At 39.9% G+C, this 14464-nt stretch overlaps 2 protein-coding genes across 2 annotated transcripts; both read left to right on the top strand.

Moving 5' to 3' along the window:
• Positions 1-3756: 3756 nt before the first annotated feature.
• Positions 3757-7437, top strand: LOC146691341 (putative methyltransferase DDB_G0268948). The gene is made up of 6 exons (XM_085434712.1): positions 3757-4324; positions 4422-4582; positions 4944-5160; positions 6704-6804; positions 7037-7174; positions 7268-7437. Exons 1-6 carry the CDS (start codon positions 4214-4216, stop codon positions 7356-7358), a joined length of 819 nt encoding a protein of 272 aa, XP_085290838.1. The 5' UTR covers positions 3757-4213; the 3' UTR covers positions 7359-7437.
• Positions 7438-8467: 1030 nt separating this feature from the next.
• On the top strand, positions 8468-12752 carry LOC146691342 (putative methyltransferase DDB_G0268948). The gene is made up of 6 exons (XM_085434710.1): positions 8468-8766; positions 8865-9025; positions 9296-9512; positions 10329-10432; positions 10716-10853; positions 11102-12752. The coding sequence occupies exons 1-6, from the start codon at positions 8656-8658 to the stop codon at positions 11196-11198; spliced, it is 828 nt and encodes a 275-aa protein (XP_085290836.1). The 5' UTR covers positions 8468-8655; the 3' UTR covers positions 11199-12752.
• The last annotated feature ends 1712 nt before the right edge of the window (positions 12753-14464 follow it).

Raw genomic sequence — 14464 nt, forward strand, 5'->3', positions numbered from 1 at the left:
GTATTAAAAGATGTAAACCTCATAAAGTGTCTCTGTTGCTTCCTCCTCTGTAACAGCTGTCAATGTTTCTTCATTATTTTCCTGTAGTAAAGAAATAGACAACATTGCTGTTCTACTGTAAACTCATATAATCTGTGGAGTATTACTCACAACTGCATGTTGGTCTGGCTCAACAGGAGGCTGCACCAGATGCAGTACACCATCACCATCAACTGATAGAATATGAGGTTTATACAGGTCACTTATAACTTACAAGGGACCAAATGGCAATTAACAAACATACCAATCACCTTACACTTCATTGTCATTATGCTCTCAAAGACAACCAAGACTGAGGGAAGGCAAAATCAGTCGGAAAATAACTTCACTACAAAATAATCCATTATGGTAAAGAGTTTATCAAATGAATGAGTAGCACTGCAAAGGTGACTGTGAAGAAAGGATGTATGCACATCATGTATTATTTTGAATTTACCCCTTATGTAGGCACTTGTGTCTTGCGGGGTTATTGACTCAGAGGATGTCCCCGCAGAGATGCCTTCGGCCACAGGGCGCCCACTGTTTTGGCTGAGGGCAACTGCTCAGCCTCTGTGAGTGGTGGTGGTGGAGGACCCCCACCTGTTTTTCGGGCCTCCGCTTTTTTTCTGTTGGCTATAACGGGTCACATTTGAGCATACAGAGTAAGCAAATATGTACTTGTAATGTGCTCAGATAATTTCAATAAGTGCTTACAGAAAGAAAATTAATGTAGCCTCTAACTGCAATTGATTTACATGGGACAAACAGACCAAGCACTATGGCTCATAATACAATTACACCTTACCTGTTTGGACTATATTTTTATATTTCATTTTTACTTGCTGCCAGGAACGTTTGGGGCCTGTTGGGTTGCACCTGCGCTCACATCACATCACAAAATAAAATGTATAAAATAACAAATAAAATAACATATGATAAAATAACGTGTTAAATGGGTGGAAATCCCTAGATCAATGTTTAAATTAACACTCACGCATTGACTCTGTCGGCTATGTTTTGCCATGCATGCTCCCTTTCTTTTGCAGCTGTGGCTGTGTTACTTTTTTCCGCGGAATTTGCATGTTATCGGCATATGCTGCCATCAGAATTTCGGCCTCAAGCGCTGTGAAATACATTGACCGCGCCTTCTTTCCCTCCGTCTCCATGGTGACTCGCTTAATCTGTGCTCCGCTTATCAGGGCTTTATGTATCCTCGTCCGCGCGCTTCACTTGGGGTTAAAGCAACTCCGCGTTGACTGAACTAATTGTTATCAGCCTTTCTGAAACCGAATATTCCGAGTTGGACAGTTCGGGGTTACTCAACCCTGCGTATCGTTTTTCACTCTGAGTTTTCTAAACCGGCTTCCTGAAACAGGGCCCAGCTGATCAAATCAGCAAAACGTGTTTGTGGATTGTAATGTTTTTGTTGTTGCCAGCGGTTTTTATGCGATTTTTCCAAAGTGGAAGGAAACCGCGGCCTGGGACAAGTTGAGTGCGTGATGTGTAAGTAAAACCCTCCGTTTTCATATGCAAAAAATTATTGCTTTAGCACGTTTTGGTTTCAATTCTGAAACCAAGATGAATTTATACATGATTGAAAAAAGAAAAATGTAGACAAAGGAAGGAACAGCTCATGATCTCAGCAGGATAAGCGTTTACAGACTATACTATATGCATACTGTGAAAGTAAATAATAGATGTTTTTCAATGGCCAAGTCAGTCACCTGAACTCAACCTCACAGAACATTTTCAGGTATTAAAACAAAAGTAAAGGCCTGACAGAGCCTCTCAAGGCTGATGTTCAGTAATCTTTGTCTGGGACTTTATTCCACATTTTAAAAACACAACTACTATTTAAACACAACTACAGTAAACAATTACTTTTGATCTTCTGAAATGGTGGACAGCAGTAAACATATATTATGTTGTTTTGGAATAACTGGGCTGAAATAACTGATGATGCTTATTTGGGAAGGACTTATCGGGTTCAATATTCCAAATCACATTTGAGGTCTCAGGTCCTTACTTTTAACTCCCTGTATGTGTATTTAGGTGGATAGAGTGATGCATAATGGAATACTAAAGATGGATTCACATGCATGAAGGATTTATAGGACAGACAAAATCTGTTTAATTTCAAACGTTTAAAACAACTTATCAAAAACACACACAGGGGCATGAATGATGCAAGGACACTGAAAAGAATTGCGTGAGTCCCTCGGCCCTTCTAGATGCCCATCACGGCCATGAACCCCCACGTGTATCTGCCTTAGGTGCCAAAACACAGAGCTTGGGTGATTAGTGTCAGTAAAGTGAACTTGGGTGAGCTGTAGTCAAATAACGTTTAATTCATCTCCTGGTTCAATGTTTGATGAGGCTGAAAGTAATGAGAACCCATGGGATGGCTCACTGCTCAAGTTGGAAATGGTCAACAGGTCATTACCTTCATTGTCCCACAAGAGCAATTATACACACTTTGCAACGCCCAGAGGGCTGTGCTGGGTTACCAAATCAAAACAAAGATGTTTTTCAGTGTAAGTGGTCAAGAGAAGATCGCAAACTATGACAAACATAGAGTGAAACCAGCTGACTGACCTAATGAACATGTTTGTGAGACTCTATGATGGCAGCAGTCATAAACTCTATTCCATACGTTTATGCTACACTGTATATGCATAAAAGGGCCCATAGCAGTATTTACCTTTAAGGGAACAGTGTTACTACTACTAATACTGTATATGTTCCTTTTGTTTTGTTTTGTTTGTAGTGTAGTAAATGTCAGATAAAGGAAGCATGACAGATGTTTACTTTGACTATATGAACATTATGTCGGCGTTGGTAATGGGTATTAATTTTTAAATAACTGAATATGAATAACTTGTATAATATCTTACTGTACTGTGCAATACTTTCTATGAAGATATAGCACATTTTGGGGTAGAAACAAAATTCCCAAATAAGATTCTAAAGTCCTAAATGTTGCCAGCACAAACAAAGTTAGTAGAATTTTAAGCAAAGCAAAAGACATTTTCTGAAAGTTTGACCTTATGTGATCTTGAAGAAGAGGTCAGAGGTCCAAAGTGATATTTAGAATCCTCATATATCATTCCCTACATATCAATATGTTGTTAATGCAAATAATGACAGTAAGAAACATAGTCTTAAATACCTTTTATAATGCATTTTTCTCACTTTGACCATCAGATGAATCTATTGACCTTAAAGCAGAGGTCAAATGTGACATGATATTTTTACGAGGCCTTTTGGCAATTTTTAACCAATAAATCATTAACTGGAGCTTGAACACACTGATGAATTATTACTGGATTGTTAACATAACTTTACACTCCTACAAAGTTTCATTCAAAACTATCCTGTATGACACAGACACTCAAAAACATAACCTGCTTGGTCGAGGTTATGACAAAGCATTTTATCACAGCAGTCGGCTATAATATAATCATAGCCAGGTGTCCTTTGCTAAGATAAACCTTTTTTTTAACTGTATATCTTGAAGACATACTGTAAGGAATTTGGGGTATTAAGTGCCATCGTACAGTAAAATGGGTGACAGGAAAAATAATAATAAAAATCATAAGTATGTTTTGCGTTCTCACTTGAAATCATGCAATACAGTGACTAAAACTGTAGTGTGTTCTCCACTTTTCTATTTTGTTAATGTTCCAGTATGAGACAGTACAGTCTGTAGAAATTGTCCCATGAAAGGGTTAAGTAAGAGGCCCTGCCCCTGTTGTGCACTGTTAGCAAATCTGCAGCTGAGTTTAGTTCCTGGCTTCAGAGACACCTTTCAACTCGTAAGAAGCATTTTTTCTTCATAGGTTTTACTTTCTGCTTTTCTTCCCTCAGTGTTTTAAACGTATCTCTGCTCTCATGTTTGAGACTGCAGCTTCAGTTCAGTGATTTTTTTTCCTGTTAATGCTTTGATTAATGTGGAAAAACGTCAGTGCAGGAAAAAACAGGAGTCCAGTGTGTGTCCGGACAGAAAGCAGCTCTAACAGAGACTGTAGCAAGAAGACAAGAGAAGACATGCAGAAGCTTTATTAACAGAAAAGCAATTAAAGTCAAACAGGAGGCTGAAGGGCAATACGGGCGAACTTTGCTCCACAAAGAAGGCTGCTTTACAGCCCAGATTAAAAGGCCGCAGTTGTAAAGAGAAGAGTGAAAAGGCAACTCCATGGCATACCGGCTCTTTGAAGGGAAGGATCATGCTTCCATCTACCAAAAGTATCGCTTTACACCTCCAGCAGGGCTCAAGGATATTATTATTCAGTACTTAGATAAAAAGGTATGCTTAAAATATAATGTGCAAATTATCTTCACATATGAAGGCCTTTCCTAAGGAAAGACATTAAAAAGTAGCAAACTCCTTTCTGCAACTCCAGAAGGGACAGCCACATGAGCTGGCGGTGGATCTGGGATGTGGAACGGGACAGAATTCACGTCTGCTGGCACCGCACTTCAAGGAAGTAGTGGGTCTTGACATCAGTGAGTGTCAAGTGGAAGAGGCTAGAGCTGTGCCAGGGCACCCCAACATCACGTACAGGTAGGAGAGCTTCCGGGCTGCAGCCTGTAGGAGTGTGTACAGTAAAGTACTTCGAGCAAGTGATTTGCAATATCATGCCATGGGCGGTATCTGCCTTCTTATCTGGCTCACAGCAAGAAAGTAAATAAAAGTTTTCTTAATGTCAAACTGTTCTTTCAAGACCATGTCCACATTTCTCTTATAACTGCCAAGTCCACAGCTTGAGGAACATTTCTATTGTAAATCACTTGTTGAGTACTTCCTTCATGTTTCACCGCAATATATTTTCCTGAGTATTATCAAGCTGATCAGCTTTTAGCTGACTAGGTAGAAGGATCCCTTTACATGGGCAGGTTGTGTATTGTGTCTGTTGCATTTGCAGAAAGGGGACAGCAGAGGAGCTTCCATTTTCAGATGGATCTGTAGACCTGCTGACGGCAGCTTCAGCAGCGCACTGGTTTGATCAGTCGAGGTTTCTGGCAGAGGCAGCTCGGGTCTTGAAACCCAGAGGCTGCATGGCTCTGCTGGGCTTCAGCGATTATAACACCAAACCCACCTACCAGAACTGTGGAGACAGGCTCAAAAACATCTATGAAGAGGTAGGTGCAGACTGATAATCAGAGTAGTGTTAGTCCATTCCCATGTGCACCGTTGGATTCCTTTCAGTGCTCCTGGATCTCTCCCTGAAAGTGTCCTGTTCTACTCAAACATCCATGTGTGCATGAGCGTTATCACCTTGGCAATCAAACATCGACTTTGCCAAAGAGCCTGCAGCGTCTGAGACAGAATCAGCTCATGAATGTGACAAAGAACACTTTTTTGCAAAATGCCAGTTCTTTTCACTTCATACAAAGCGTCATTTGTAAATTTTCTTGAAGTTTAATTACTTCAGCTGCAGTTTTTCAGTATATTTTCATGTTCAGTGAGAGAAATCTGGTCTGTTTAGAGTCAGATTCAGTGCTGTGACTGAGGATCTGTGTCTAGTTTTGTTAAACGTCATCACTGACAGTGTTTGTTCACATGTGAAGGTGGATTCAAACATCTTCCGAGCACGTGTCTTTATGTGAGAGAAGAATAAAACTCGAGCAGTGATACTGTCCTGAAGTAATCTATCTGTAGCGAATCAAAGTGCAACAAACTGTCTGTGAAGTTAATTATCTCAGTTTCAACATCAGCAACGTGGTTAATTTTTAGCGCTGACAAAACCTGGTGCAAAAACGCTGCTTTTGTTGCTTTCCAAGAAGAGTTTCAGATCCCTGTTCCTGCTCGGCTTCCATGAAGTTCTTGTATTTCACTGTGTTTAGTCTCATTCATGATGATTCAAACTGTAATCTTTCACCACAGAAATCTGCTTTCCACAAACGAACCACACAGCTTTACTTCTGACTTCAGTAAATACTTAGAAGTATTTACATCAGTCTTTCTTTTGTCACTGTGACATCTCTCGGGGCTAGAAACTTTCAGAAACAGTGACGGTGCATTCCTTTGTGCACATCTACATACATTTTAAAAAAAAGTAGTTACTTAAAAATAAAAGCAGCAAAGTTGTGTTGTGATCTGTGACCCGTGTGCCACATGATTGCATCCACTCAGAGGCAAACACAAACATATATAGATCTATAAATAGAGATGTACAGATAGATAAGATGTATAATAACAATAAAAGTGAAGTGTACAGCAATTTAAAATTAAAGACAAAAATGATAAACACCAAGACAAACACAGCAGCCAGCACTGGACTGGCTTTTAAGGTGGAACACCCGACTAAATATAGTTTGCCTAATGTAGCGTTGACTAAAGGCTTGGGGAAAGAGCCAGCAATTCTGTCTCTTAACAAAATCGAACACTACAGCTAAGCTTTCTCTCTGTTATAAAATGCATAACTTTTTATTTTAAAATGTTTGTACTTTGGTAAATGTCTCTTGTTGGTAAATGTCTCTTGTTGAAGAATAATACTGGGCACTGACTGTTTTGAGAATCTCATATTTTTGTAAAGTCACTATTTGCAGCAGTTCCACCATTCACTGCTTTAATGTATCATTTGTTTGTCTTTTTAGAGATGTACTACTTTGACAGCTTTTGCAGACAGTCACATAACAAATGGTGCAGTAACATCTCACACCTCTATGAACTAACTTCCAGGTGAAGCAGGCGCTGCAGCCCTACATGAGCAACCCAGTAGCTGTAGCTGACGGTAAGCTGGACCCGCTGTACTCTGCCATCCCCTTTCCAGATAAAGAGAGGTAAACACAAACACATCCCTGTCTTTATGCTACCTCTGTGATGGTTAAATAAAAACCGCTTAAGCACAAAAACAGCATTAACTTGTTGCTTCAGAGGAAACTCACTGCCAACAATACAAACTTAGGCTGGAATGTTTTTTTCAGCTGTGTGTAAAACTAATCTTGTGCCTTATAGGAGACATTATTGGTGCTTTTTCATCAGATTCATTGTATTATTTTACTGATCCGACAGGATTGATTGTTTTCAAGCAAAGTCCTTGATCTCAGTGAGGCATCTGGTGGGTTTCATGCAAAGCTGGTCCATGTTCCAAGCCTACGCTCTGAAAGACCCCAAAGGTGCTGAAGAGCTGCTGTCCAACACTGAGAGGAGGTCACCTGCACACACAAATTCAGATATTTAACTGGCCCGTGCCTGTTATTGTGATCTGACTCACACTTTTTGGTGTTACTGATCTTCTTACAGGTTCCTTCAAGAGATGGGAGTCACATCTCCTGACACTGAAGTGGAGCTTGAACTGGATTATTACTGCATCCTGGCCTGCAAACCACATTAATCAACACTTCAACATTCAGTGAATATCACTGTGAGATACATAAACCTGTTGTTCTAAATAAACCATGTTTTTATCAGCAGATTCTGTGTTTTACTGATTTTCTTGAACTGGACACATGTTTCATTTTGAAGTGAATAACCGGTGTCTGACATGCACAGTCACAGGTTACATAAGTGGAAAGAAAGAATTGAAGATTAACCAGCTGTGTCACGTCAGGGGGTGGAGGTGGGTGGGTGCTTAGATGAGTCTGTCAACGGTCTTGATATTGTGGGTGGCCTGTCCTCTTATTGTAACCATATCAGTGCCCCTTCCTTAATATTTCCAATAGTTAATCTGATGTTCCAGCTGAAAGAATAGCTGTCATTATCACTCGGAAATCAATTTAAGAGATTTTTCACATAATGAACTGTCAGAATCAATAGATATGTCTTAGTGTAGGTATTATTTAGGTGTAGTGTAAAATCCATCCATCCCCTCGTTTCCACTTCTCATGGTGGGGTTGGAGCCTATCCCAGTGGGTACTCTTAAAACTTTACAACTTAAAGTGGCCGAATGGGGTCAAGATTAACTCTCTGTGCCAAATGTATTTTGCTAAGTAACTGTAAATCTCTCAAGAAAAGATATCGCTGAAGTTCATCATAATTACTTCCTTGGAGGTTTTTTCATGAACGTAATCCATTCTTCTAAAGGTACCTAACACGTGGGAAAAGAGGAAGCCATTATGTTTCCTTGCAAAATAAAATGTGTTGTAGGTGACATTTAAACTTTTGGTACAGGAAATACTGAAAGACTCCACTTTAGCTGTAACACACACACACACACACACAGGAGTTTTTATTGGTTCTGACGGGAGCACATACCATCACATGACCCGTAATCTAACCCTTTTCTCACACAGTGCTTTTGAGCTTGACCCAGATTTCAGTTTAATGTTAATATCATGGCTTAATTTTGACATTTAGAATATTAGAAATCAGTACTATGTAGGGAAAGAAGAAAACAACAACATTATTATAACAACAAGCAAAAAATAGGAGTATAAAAAAAGACTGTCTCTTTAAAAGGCTCTAATTATGAAGCAAAGCAGGTTTTGGCAGGAGTGGGACCTCCCACTCCACTGTGTGTCTTTCTTTGTGTTTGTGACTTACTGCTGATTCTCACAGTGGAGTGTAGAGTTTCACTTCTCTTATCTGATCAAAAAGAAAGATACACAGACAAAAAAACAACAACACCACATTAGGTAACTTATTACTTAAACTGATGCTGGTTCAGCTGTTTGAGAAGGCTTCAGCTCATCATGGCCTACCGCCTGTTTGAAGGTAAGCAGCATGCTTCTTCCTACTGGAGGTACAGGATCTCTCCATCAGGTCATCTATTTCAACACGTGCTCGACTTCCTGGAAAAACATGTAAGTGTGACAAATGCTTCTCCTTCGAGAATCCTTTCAACTGTAAACTGCCATCAAACATTTACAGCGCGTTAACGACATGTTGAATATTTTGTCAGAAAGGTCGGCCCTTTGAGCTGGCAGTTGACGTGGGCTGCGGCTCAGGACAGGGCACTCTGCTGCTGGCCAGACACTTTGCCTCTGTGGTGGGCACTGACGTGAGTCCCGCCCAGCTGGAAGTGGCTTTGCAGCACGCCAAAGAGCCGAACATCACGTACAAGTAAGAAAAGACCAAACAAGTCAGAATTCATCAAAACTCGTGCCTGTAAAAAAATAAAATACCACAGTTAATGCCACATCATTTGTTCTGTTCTAGTAGGAGAATGTTCCTTAATGTAAGCCTCACAGCATGACCAGCCTTCACAGGACAGGGGTTACATTGTTCTGCCGCGAGCTACGTGTTTTCAGAAGTCCTGCATAAACACTCTGAAAAATGATCCTGCAGTCAGTCAAAAGTTTCACTTGGCCTTTGTTCCTCTTTCATCTTCAGACAGTGTGGTGCCGAGGAGCTGCCACTCGCTGACAGCTCAGTGGACCTGGTGACGGCCATGTCTGCCTTCCACTGGTTTGACAGGCCACGCTTTCTCGAAGAGGTCCACAGGGTCCTGAAGCCCCACGGCTGCTTAGCCTTGCTCAACTACACCATTGACATGGAGCTCAGCTACGCCGACTGCTGCTCACACTCACTAAATCAAGTCTGCAAAGAGGTGCTCGCATAATATCCACCTAGAATAGACTGCTGTGTTTTCATTACCACTGTTTATAGTCTAGTGGTTTTTAAAGTAATGCAGCAAAACCATTTCTGGAAAAATTCTTGAGTGCTCATTTATACACCACAAAGTCAATATGATTACTAAAATAACTCTTTTCTTTAAGACTAAACATTATTCAAGCCTCATATTCATGTCCAGGAAGGTGATTTCAGTTAAAATAGTTACATTTAAACTAAATAATTCTTACAGAAAAGATTTATGTAAAAAGGATTAGATGTTCCTGTGTTTAAAGTCTGTTTTAGAGGGTAAAAAAAAGTCCACCTTAACTAATAAATATATAAGGAAGGAGGGTTTGTGTGCCACTCAGATGTTATTTTATAGGAATGTGAGCGGTGAATAACGGCGCTTTCAAAAAACAGCCAAAAGATGATAAATAATAATAAAGGAAGCATCTCCTCTCTGCTTTCGGTGGAGTTTTATGCACCAGGTTCATTGCCACATCATCCAGAGAAACAGCACTTGGTGCAGTGCAAACATAAGGACACAGAGTTTGGATTACTTTGTTGTTAAGAAACTAAGATGATGTGCGTTGCCATCTAGAGGGCGTTTCTGGTAAAACAGCCTGAGCTGAGGGGTGCAGTTGTTTGAGTTGATGAGTGAGGTGCACCAACTTTGAGTGGACTGTAACACACAGCTCATAGTTATCATAACTTGAATATTACAGAGTTATGTCTGATTGATGCTCTTTGTAATATTATTAACAAATTCATAATAAATACTTCTCATGGCCTTTTCTGTTGGATTTGCCAGTTTTATGCAGCGTTGCAGCCGTACCGCAGCCCCCACCTTGGAGTGAGCTCTATTAACTTGTACCGGGAGGCCTTAGAAACTATTCCCTACCCTCACAAGGAATGGTAAATAATCCTAACTCTAATTGTTTCTTAATATGGAATTTTCGCAGCAGACCACCATTACTTATGTAACAGACGTTTTAATTCTTTCCAGCATATACATGTTGTGTACTTTATAATTTGTAACATTTAAAAAATAAATAAATAAAAATATCACTTTAGCTATTTTAATGTTCAGCATCCACTTTAAAAAAAAAATCCCCTTGGCATGTCTGATGGGTATTTTATTTATCTCTCTCTCTCTCCACTGACTGCGTTCATGCCGCGAGTGTATTTTGTGTTACAGGCAGGAGTGTTTGTGGGACAGAAAGACCATGCCTCTGTCCAGCTACATGGGGCTGGTGGAGTCTTTCTCCAGCTATCAGGCTCTGCTGAGAGACGACCCGCAGGAGGCCTCCAGACTCTCCCAGGACATCTGTCAGAGGTGAACCGGGACCTTCACGGTGTATATGTGTCATAATGACAATAATGTGTTTTGACAGTTTAATGTTCCTCAGTGTTAAAATCTATTACATACAGTAACATGACAAACATGTCAGCAGGTTTTGTGGGTGATAATAATGTCAGTGGAAAAACCACAATTATAGGTGTAAGACTGGCATTCGTTGTTGTCTAAACGAGTCCCTCTAGCTGAATTATCATGCGCTCTGCTTCCTGTGTTTCTCTGCATAGGCTGATGTCTGTAATGAAGGTGACCTCTGCAGAGACAGAGGTGGTGGTGGCTGTCAAGTATTTCTACCTTTTGGCCTGCAAACCACAGGAAGCCTGACACCTGTCTCCTCCATTATTATTATTATTATTATTTTAAACAACAAAAATGAACCTAATTAAGGATCCAGTAGAAAACATGTCCTGTTTTTGTTTTCCCTTCAGTTTCTCTGTGCACAAATGTATCTCTTTGATACTCAAAATTTAGGACAAGCTCAGAAACAAATAGTGCTATATAATGCTTTAATTACATAATTTATTTCCTGTATTTTAACTAAAATTAGTCACGTGTGTACATTTACCGTACAAACATAAGAGTGATATTCATCATCACACTTAATAATCCAGCTTTTATAAAACCAGCCTTTTCATAGAGAAGTTGCACAGAAAGGTTGTGCAGATATTATCTGCTGAATACGCACTTTTCCCAATAAGCACAGAATTATATACTCAGTGTTTGCATCAGATTGCTTTAGTAAATTCTCAGAAACATGTGAAGCCTTCATGGTGTTTCATAAGTTGCCACTAGAGGGAGCCATTGATCAATGTTCTACTGATGACTGAGACCATTCCGATCAGGGTTTTGTAAGTCTGGCAAAGCACCACCATTAAAACCCGACTGCTGTGTCCTTGGTTTCTTCATCATCACCATTATCAGTGTCTGCTTGGCTTCATTGCCCAGGAGGAGATGTAAATGAAGCCCCTGTTACCTTAATGTCGGTGTGCTTGGGCCATTTTCAACCTTCAGTCTTTGAAAGTTCATCGCAGCTTCTCTTAAATTTGTTTGCTCAGAATCTCAGTGAAAAAAAATAGAATTTCCTTAACTATCACAAGGGGTTGGAGTTGCTATTGCTTCTTAACAGTTCTCTATGACCTTGTATCACTCTTGTCTACAGGGCTTTAGAAAACCTTTGAACTTCTCAGGGCCCTCATCCCATTACAGACCACAGTGGATTTATGGGCTTGTTCTCCAGACTAATCCTTTTGTATTCTTGTCTTTACTGAGCTAAGAGTAACTTTGTCATGTTTGTTATGCTTAAAATAGCCTCAATTTTGTTCTCAAACCCTGACTTTCTAACTGAGGGCCTTTATTATAAACACATTATAGTACTGGCAGTGCAGGAGTGTTAAACATTAGAGTGCCACTTGTTGCTGCTGGCATGACTTGAGATCATGGTTTGACTCAGGAGGGCCAAGTAAGCATGTTTGCCTAATCTGAAGTTGGTCTGCTTTAACCTTTAACCTCTTTAACCTGACAGGACATCCTCAAAATATGTAGTTACCTACATTTTGTTTCACTCTATATCATTTTATTTTTACAGTATCTTCTTGTCTTCCTCCTCTGACCAGGCAGAAGTATCTAACAAAATCTGTTAAATAGTGAAAAACATGACATTCTCACTTCCCGGTGCTTTTTGATTTTCTTCTTCCAATTTCTGGATTTTTAAATGATTTTTTTTTACCTTTAACTTTTTAGTTTCCTTTGAACATTATTGCAGTTTTTTACTGCTTAATGTAATTAATGTAGTGAAGGCTACAGCTGATTTAAACTATGATAGAATAATAGTTGTAAATAATATTACTTTCATGTATTAAATACAACAATTTACTACGGCACATCTGCGTCCTCCTTTCTCTCTGATGTTTCAAGTGCATGGGCTCCATTCAGATCTCATTATAAGCACCCTGCTATTATCTAAAGATATGGAAGGAAATCAATAGCTGTCTGTCCTTTGAAATCACATCTGTTCTGTCAGGCTGCTGACAAAGCTTAGCAGAAAGTCAGCTTGAAGGGATTTATTTTTATTGATCTGCTTTTGAATTACATCTTTGCACAATGGGGTACTCTGTGCATGCATCTCTGCAGACTCCACATCTTTGGGCACAGTCGGTGTCTATGTAACAGTTTCTGATTTTAATGGGAAATGATTAAAAATAATGTGAAAGCTGAGAATAATTTGAGGACCACCTGGAAGTCAAGAACACAAACAAACCAAGATCAGAATCTTCAACTCTGATCTTAAATCAGTTTTGCTCTGTGGTGCAGAACATAGGAAGCTGAGAAAGGCTCACAGACCTTCATCAGCAGCTGTCTAAGGAACATTTTGAAGACTTACTGGTCTAACTTGATCTGCAATGACCTGTAGGAAAAAGCAAAACAAAGACCTGCAGAAGAAGAGGAGGATGAGATGGGTAGGACTCAAGGGAACACCACCACTAGACGAGCCTGAAGGAAAGGAAAAAAGAGGCAGCCCAGAGTTTGAATAAGCAAATATTTGAATATACAAATATGAGCTAGAGCTCATTTGCATCCTCCTCCATCCCTATACAATGATCAAACAGAAGCAAAGGGGCTCAAGGAGAGTTTTAGTTTCGTCAGCGCACGTGTGCGGTGATTTGTGACTGAAAACTCTGTGCTTTACGTCAGAGACGCCAGGCTCTGATAGTAACTCTCATTGAATTCTGCAGAATGTGCTGGAGCAACTTCAAACCAACTGAGATATTCTGTCAAACAGTGAGCATGTCTGATGTGTCTGCTAAACACGTGTTTCCATCTGTGCAGTCTTCAATGTTATGCATTAAAAACCAAAGCAAGGATATTAATAACAGACAAATAATTTTGTAGAGCATACATCGTAAAATGAACACAAGCACAAACAGTCCTCTCGTGACTCAGTGTTTTCTGGTACTTGCAAACACTGCACATTACACATCAGCTTCCCGCATGCCCGAGGACAGCATGACCAAATACTTCCATCAGGGTCTACTTTTTGACACAATTCTTCTTTCAGCGCTTTGCCCTGTCACGTCGCATATTCCTAAAGCTCACCTACAACAATAACACCACATCTAATGGTACATGAGTAAAGGTGGATTGCTTGTAATGGGTTTGACACAAAAGGTATGCCTTTTTCTGACATGACAAATTTGAGCCTGATACACATTCTCTGGTAGCACTAAGCTACATCTCTTACTCCGCTCAGGAATCACTACTGCAGGGAATTTCAGCTCATAACATTCTTCTACATTTCACACATAAATTAGTCTGAATGAAAAGGCAGGAAGGTTGATGGCTGTCTGTATTTACCATCAGGTATAAGCATGACTGATCTGCAGCTAAACTCTGATCTTCTGTGTGTTCAGACACTTTTCCATCAGAATCAGCACAAACGTTTTGTTTTTTGTTGTTGTTGTTTTTTTTTTAAACTTTGAGCTACAGAAGCTCGTCTGTCGGATCAGACCTTAAATCCTCATGTGCATCCATGAACCTTGGTGGTCCATGACCCGTCACTGGATTACCACTGTTCCTTCCGTGGACCACTTTTG

The sequence above is a fragment of the Copadichromis virginalis genome, linkage group LG16, assembly GCF_057382275.1.
Source record: "Copadichromis virginalis isolate Kocher_CV1m ecotype Utaka linkage group LG16, C_Virginalis_male_GT1.1, whole genome shotgun sequence".
In the NCBI taxonomy this organism is placed as follows: Eukaryota; Metazoa; Chordata; class Actinopteri; order Cichliformes; family Cichlidae; genus Copadichromis; species Copadichromis virginalis.

What these genes read in the sequence shown, in the direction of transcription:
- LOC146691341 (XM_085434712.1), top strand. Translation starts at nt 4,214, where the DNA reads ATGGCATACCGGCTCTTTGAAGGGAAGGATCATGCTTCCATCTACCAA. An exon ending in TTCAGTACTTAGATAAAAAG is followed by an intron (nt 4,325 to 4,421) that starts GTATGCTTAAAA and finishes CTGCAACTCCAG; the next exon opens with AAGGGACAGCCACATGAGCT. An exon ending in TCAAAAACATCTATGAAGAG is followed by an intron (nt 5,161 to 6,703) that starts GTAGGTGCAGAC and finishes ACTAACTTCCAG; the next exon opens with GTGAAGCAGGCGCTGCAGCC.
- LOC146691342 (XM_085434710.1), top strand. Translation starts at nt 8,656, where the DNA reads ATGGCCTACCGCCTGTTTGAAGGTAAGCAGCATGCTTCTTCCTACTGG. An exon ending in GAGCCGAACATCACGTACAA is followed by an intron (nt 9,026 to 9,295) that starts GTAAGAAAAGAC and finishes TTTCATCTTCAG; the next exon opens with ACAGTGTGGTGCCGAGGAGC. An exon ending in TAAATCAAGTCTGCAAAGAG is followed by an intron (nt 9,513 to 10,328) that starts GTGCTCGCATAA and finishes TGGATTTGCCAG; the next exon opens with TTTTATGCAGCGTTGCAGCC.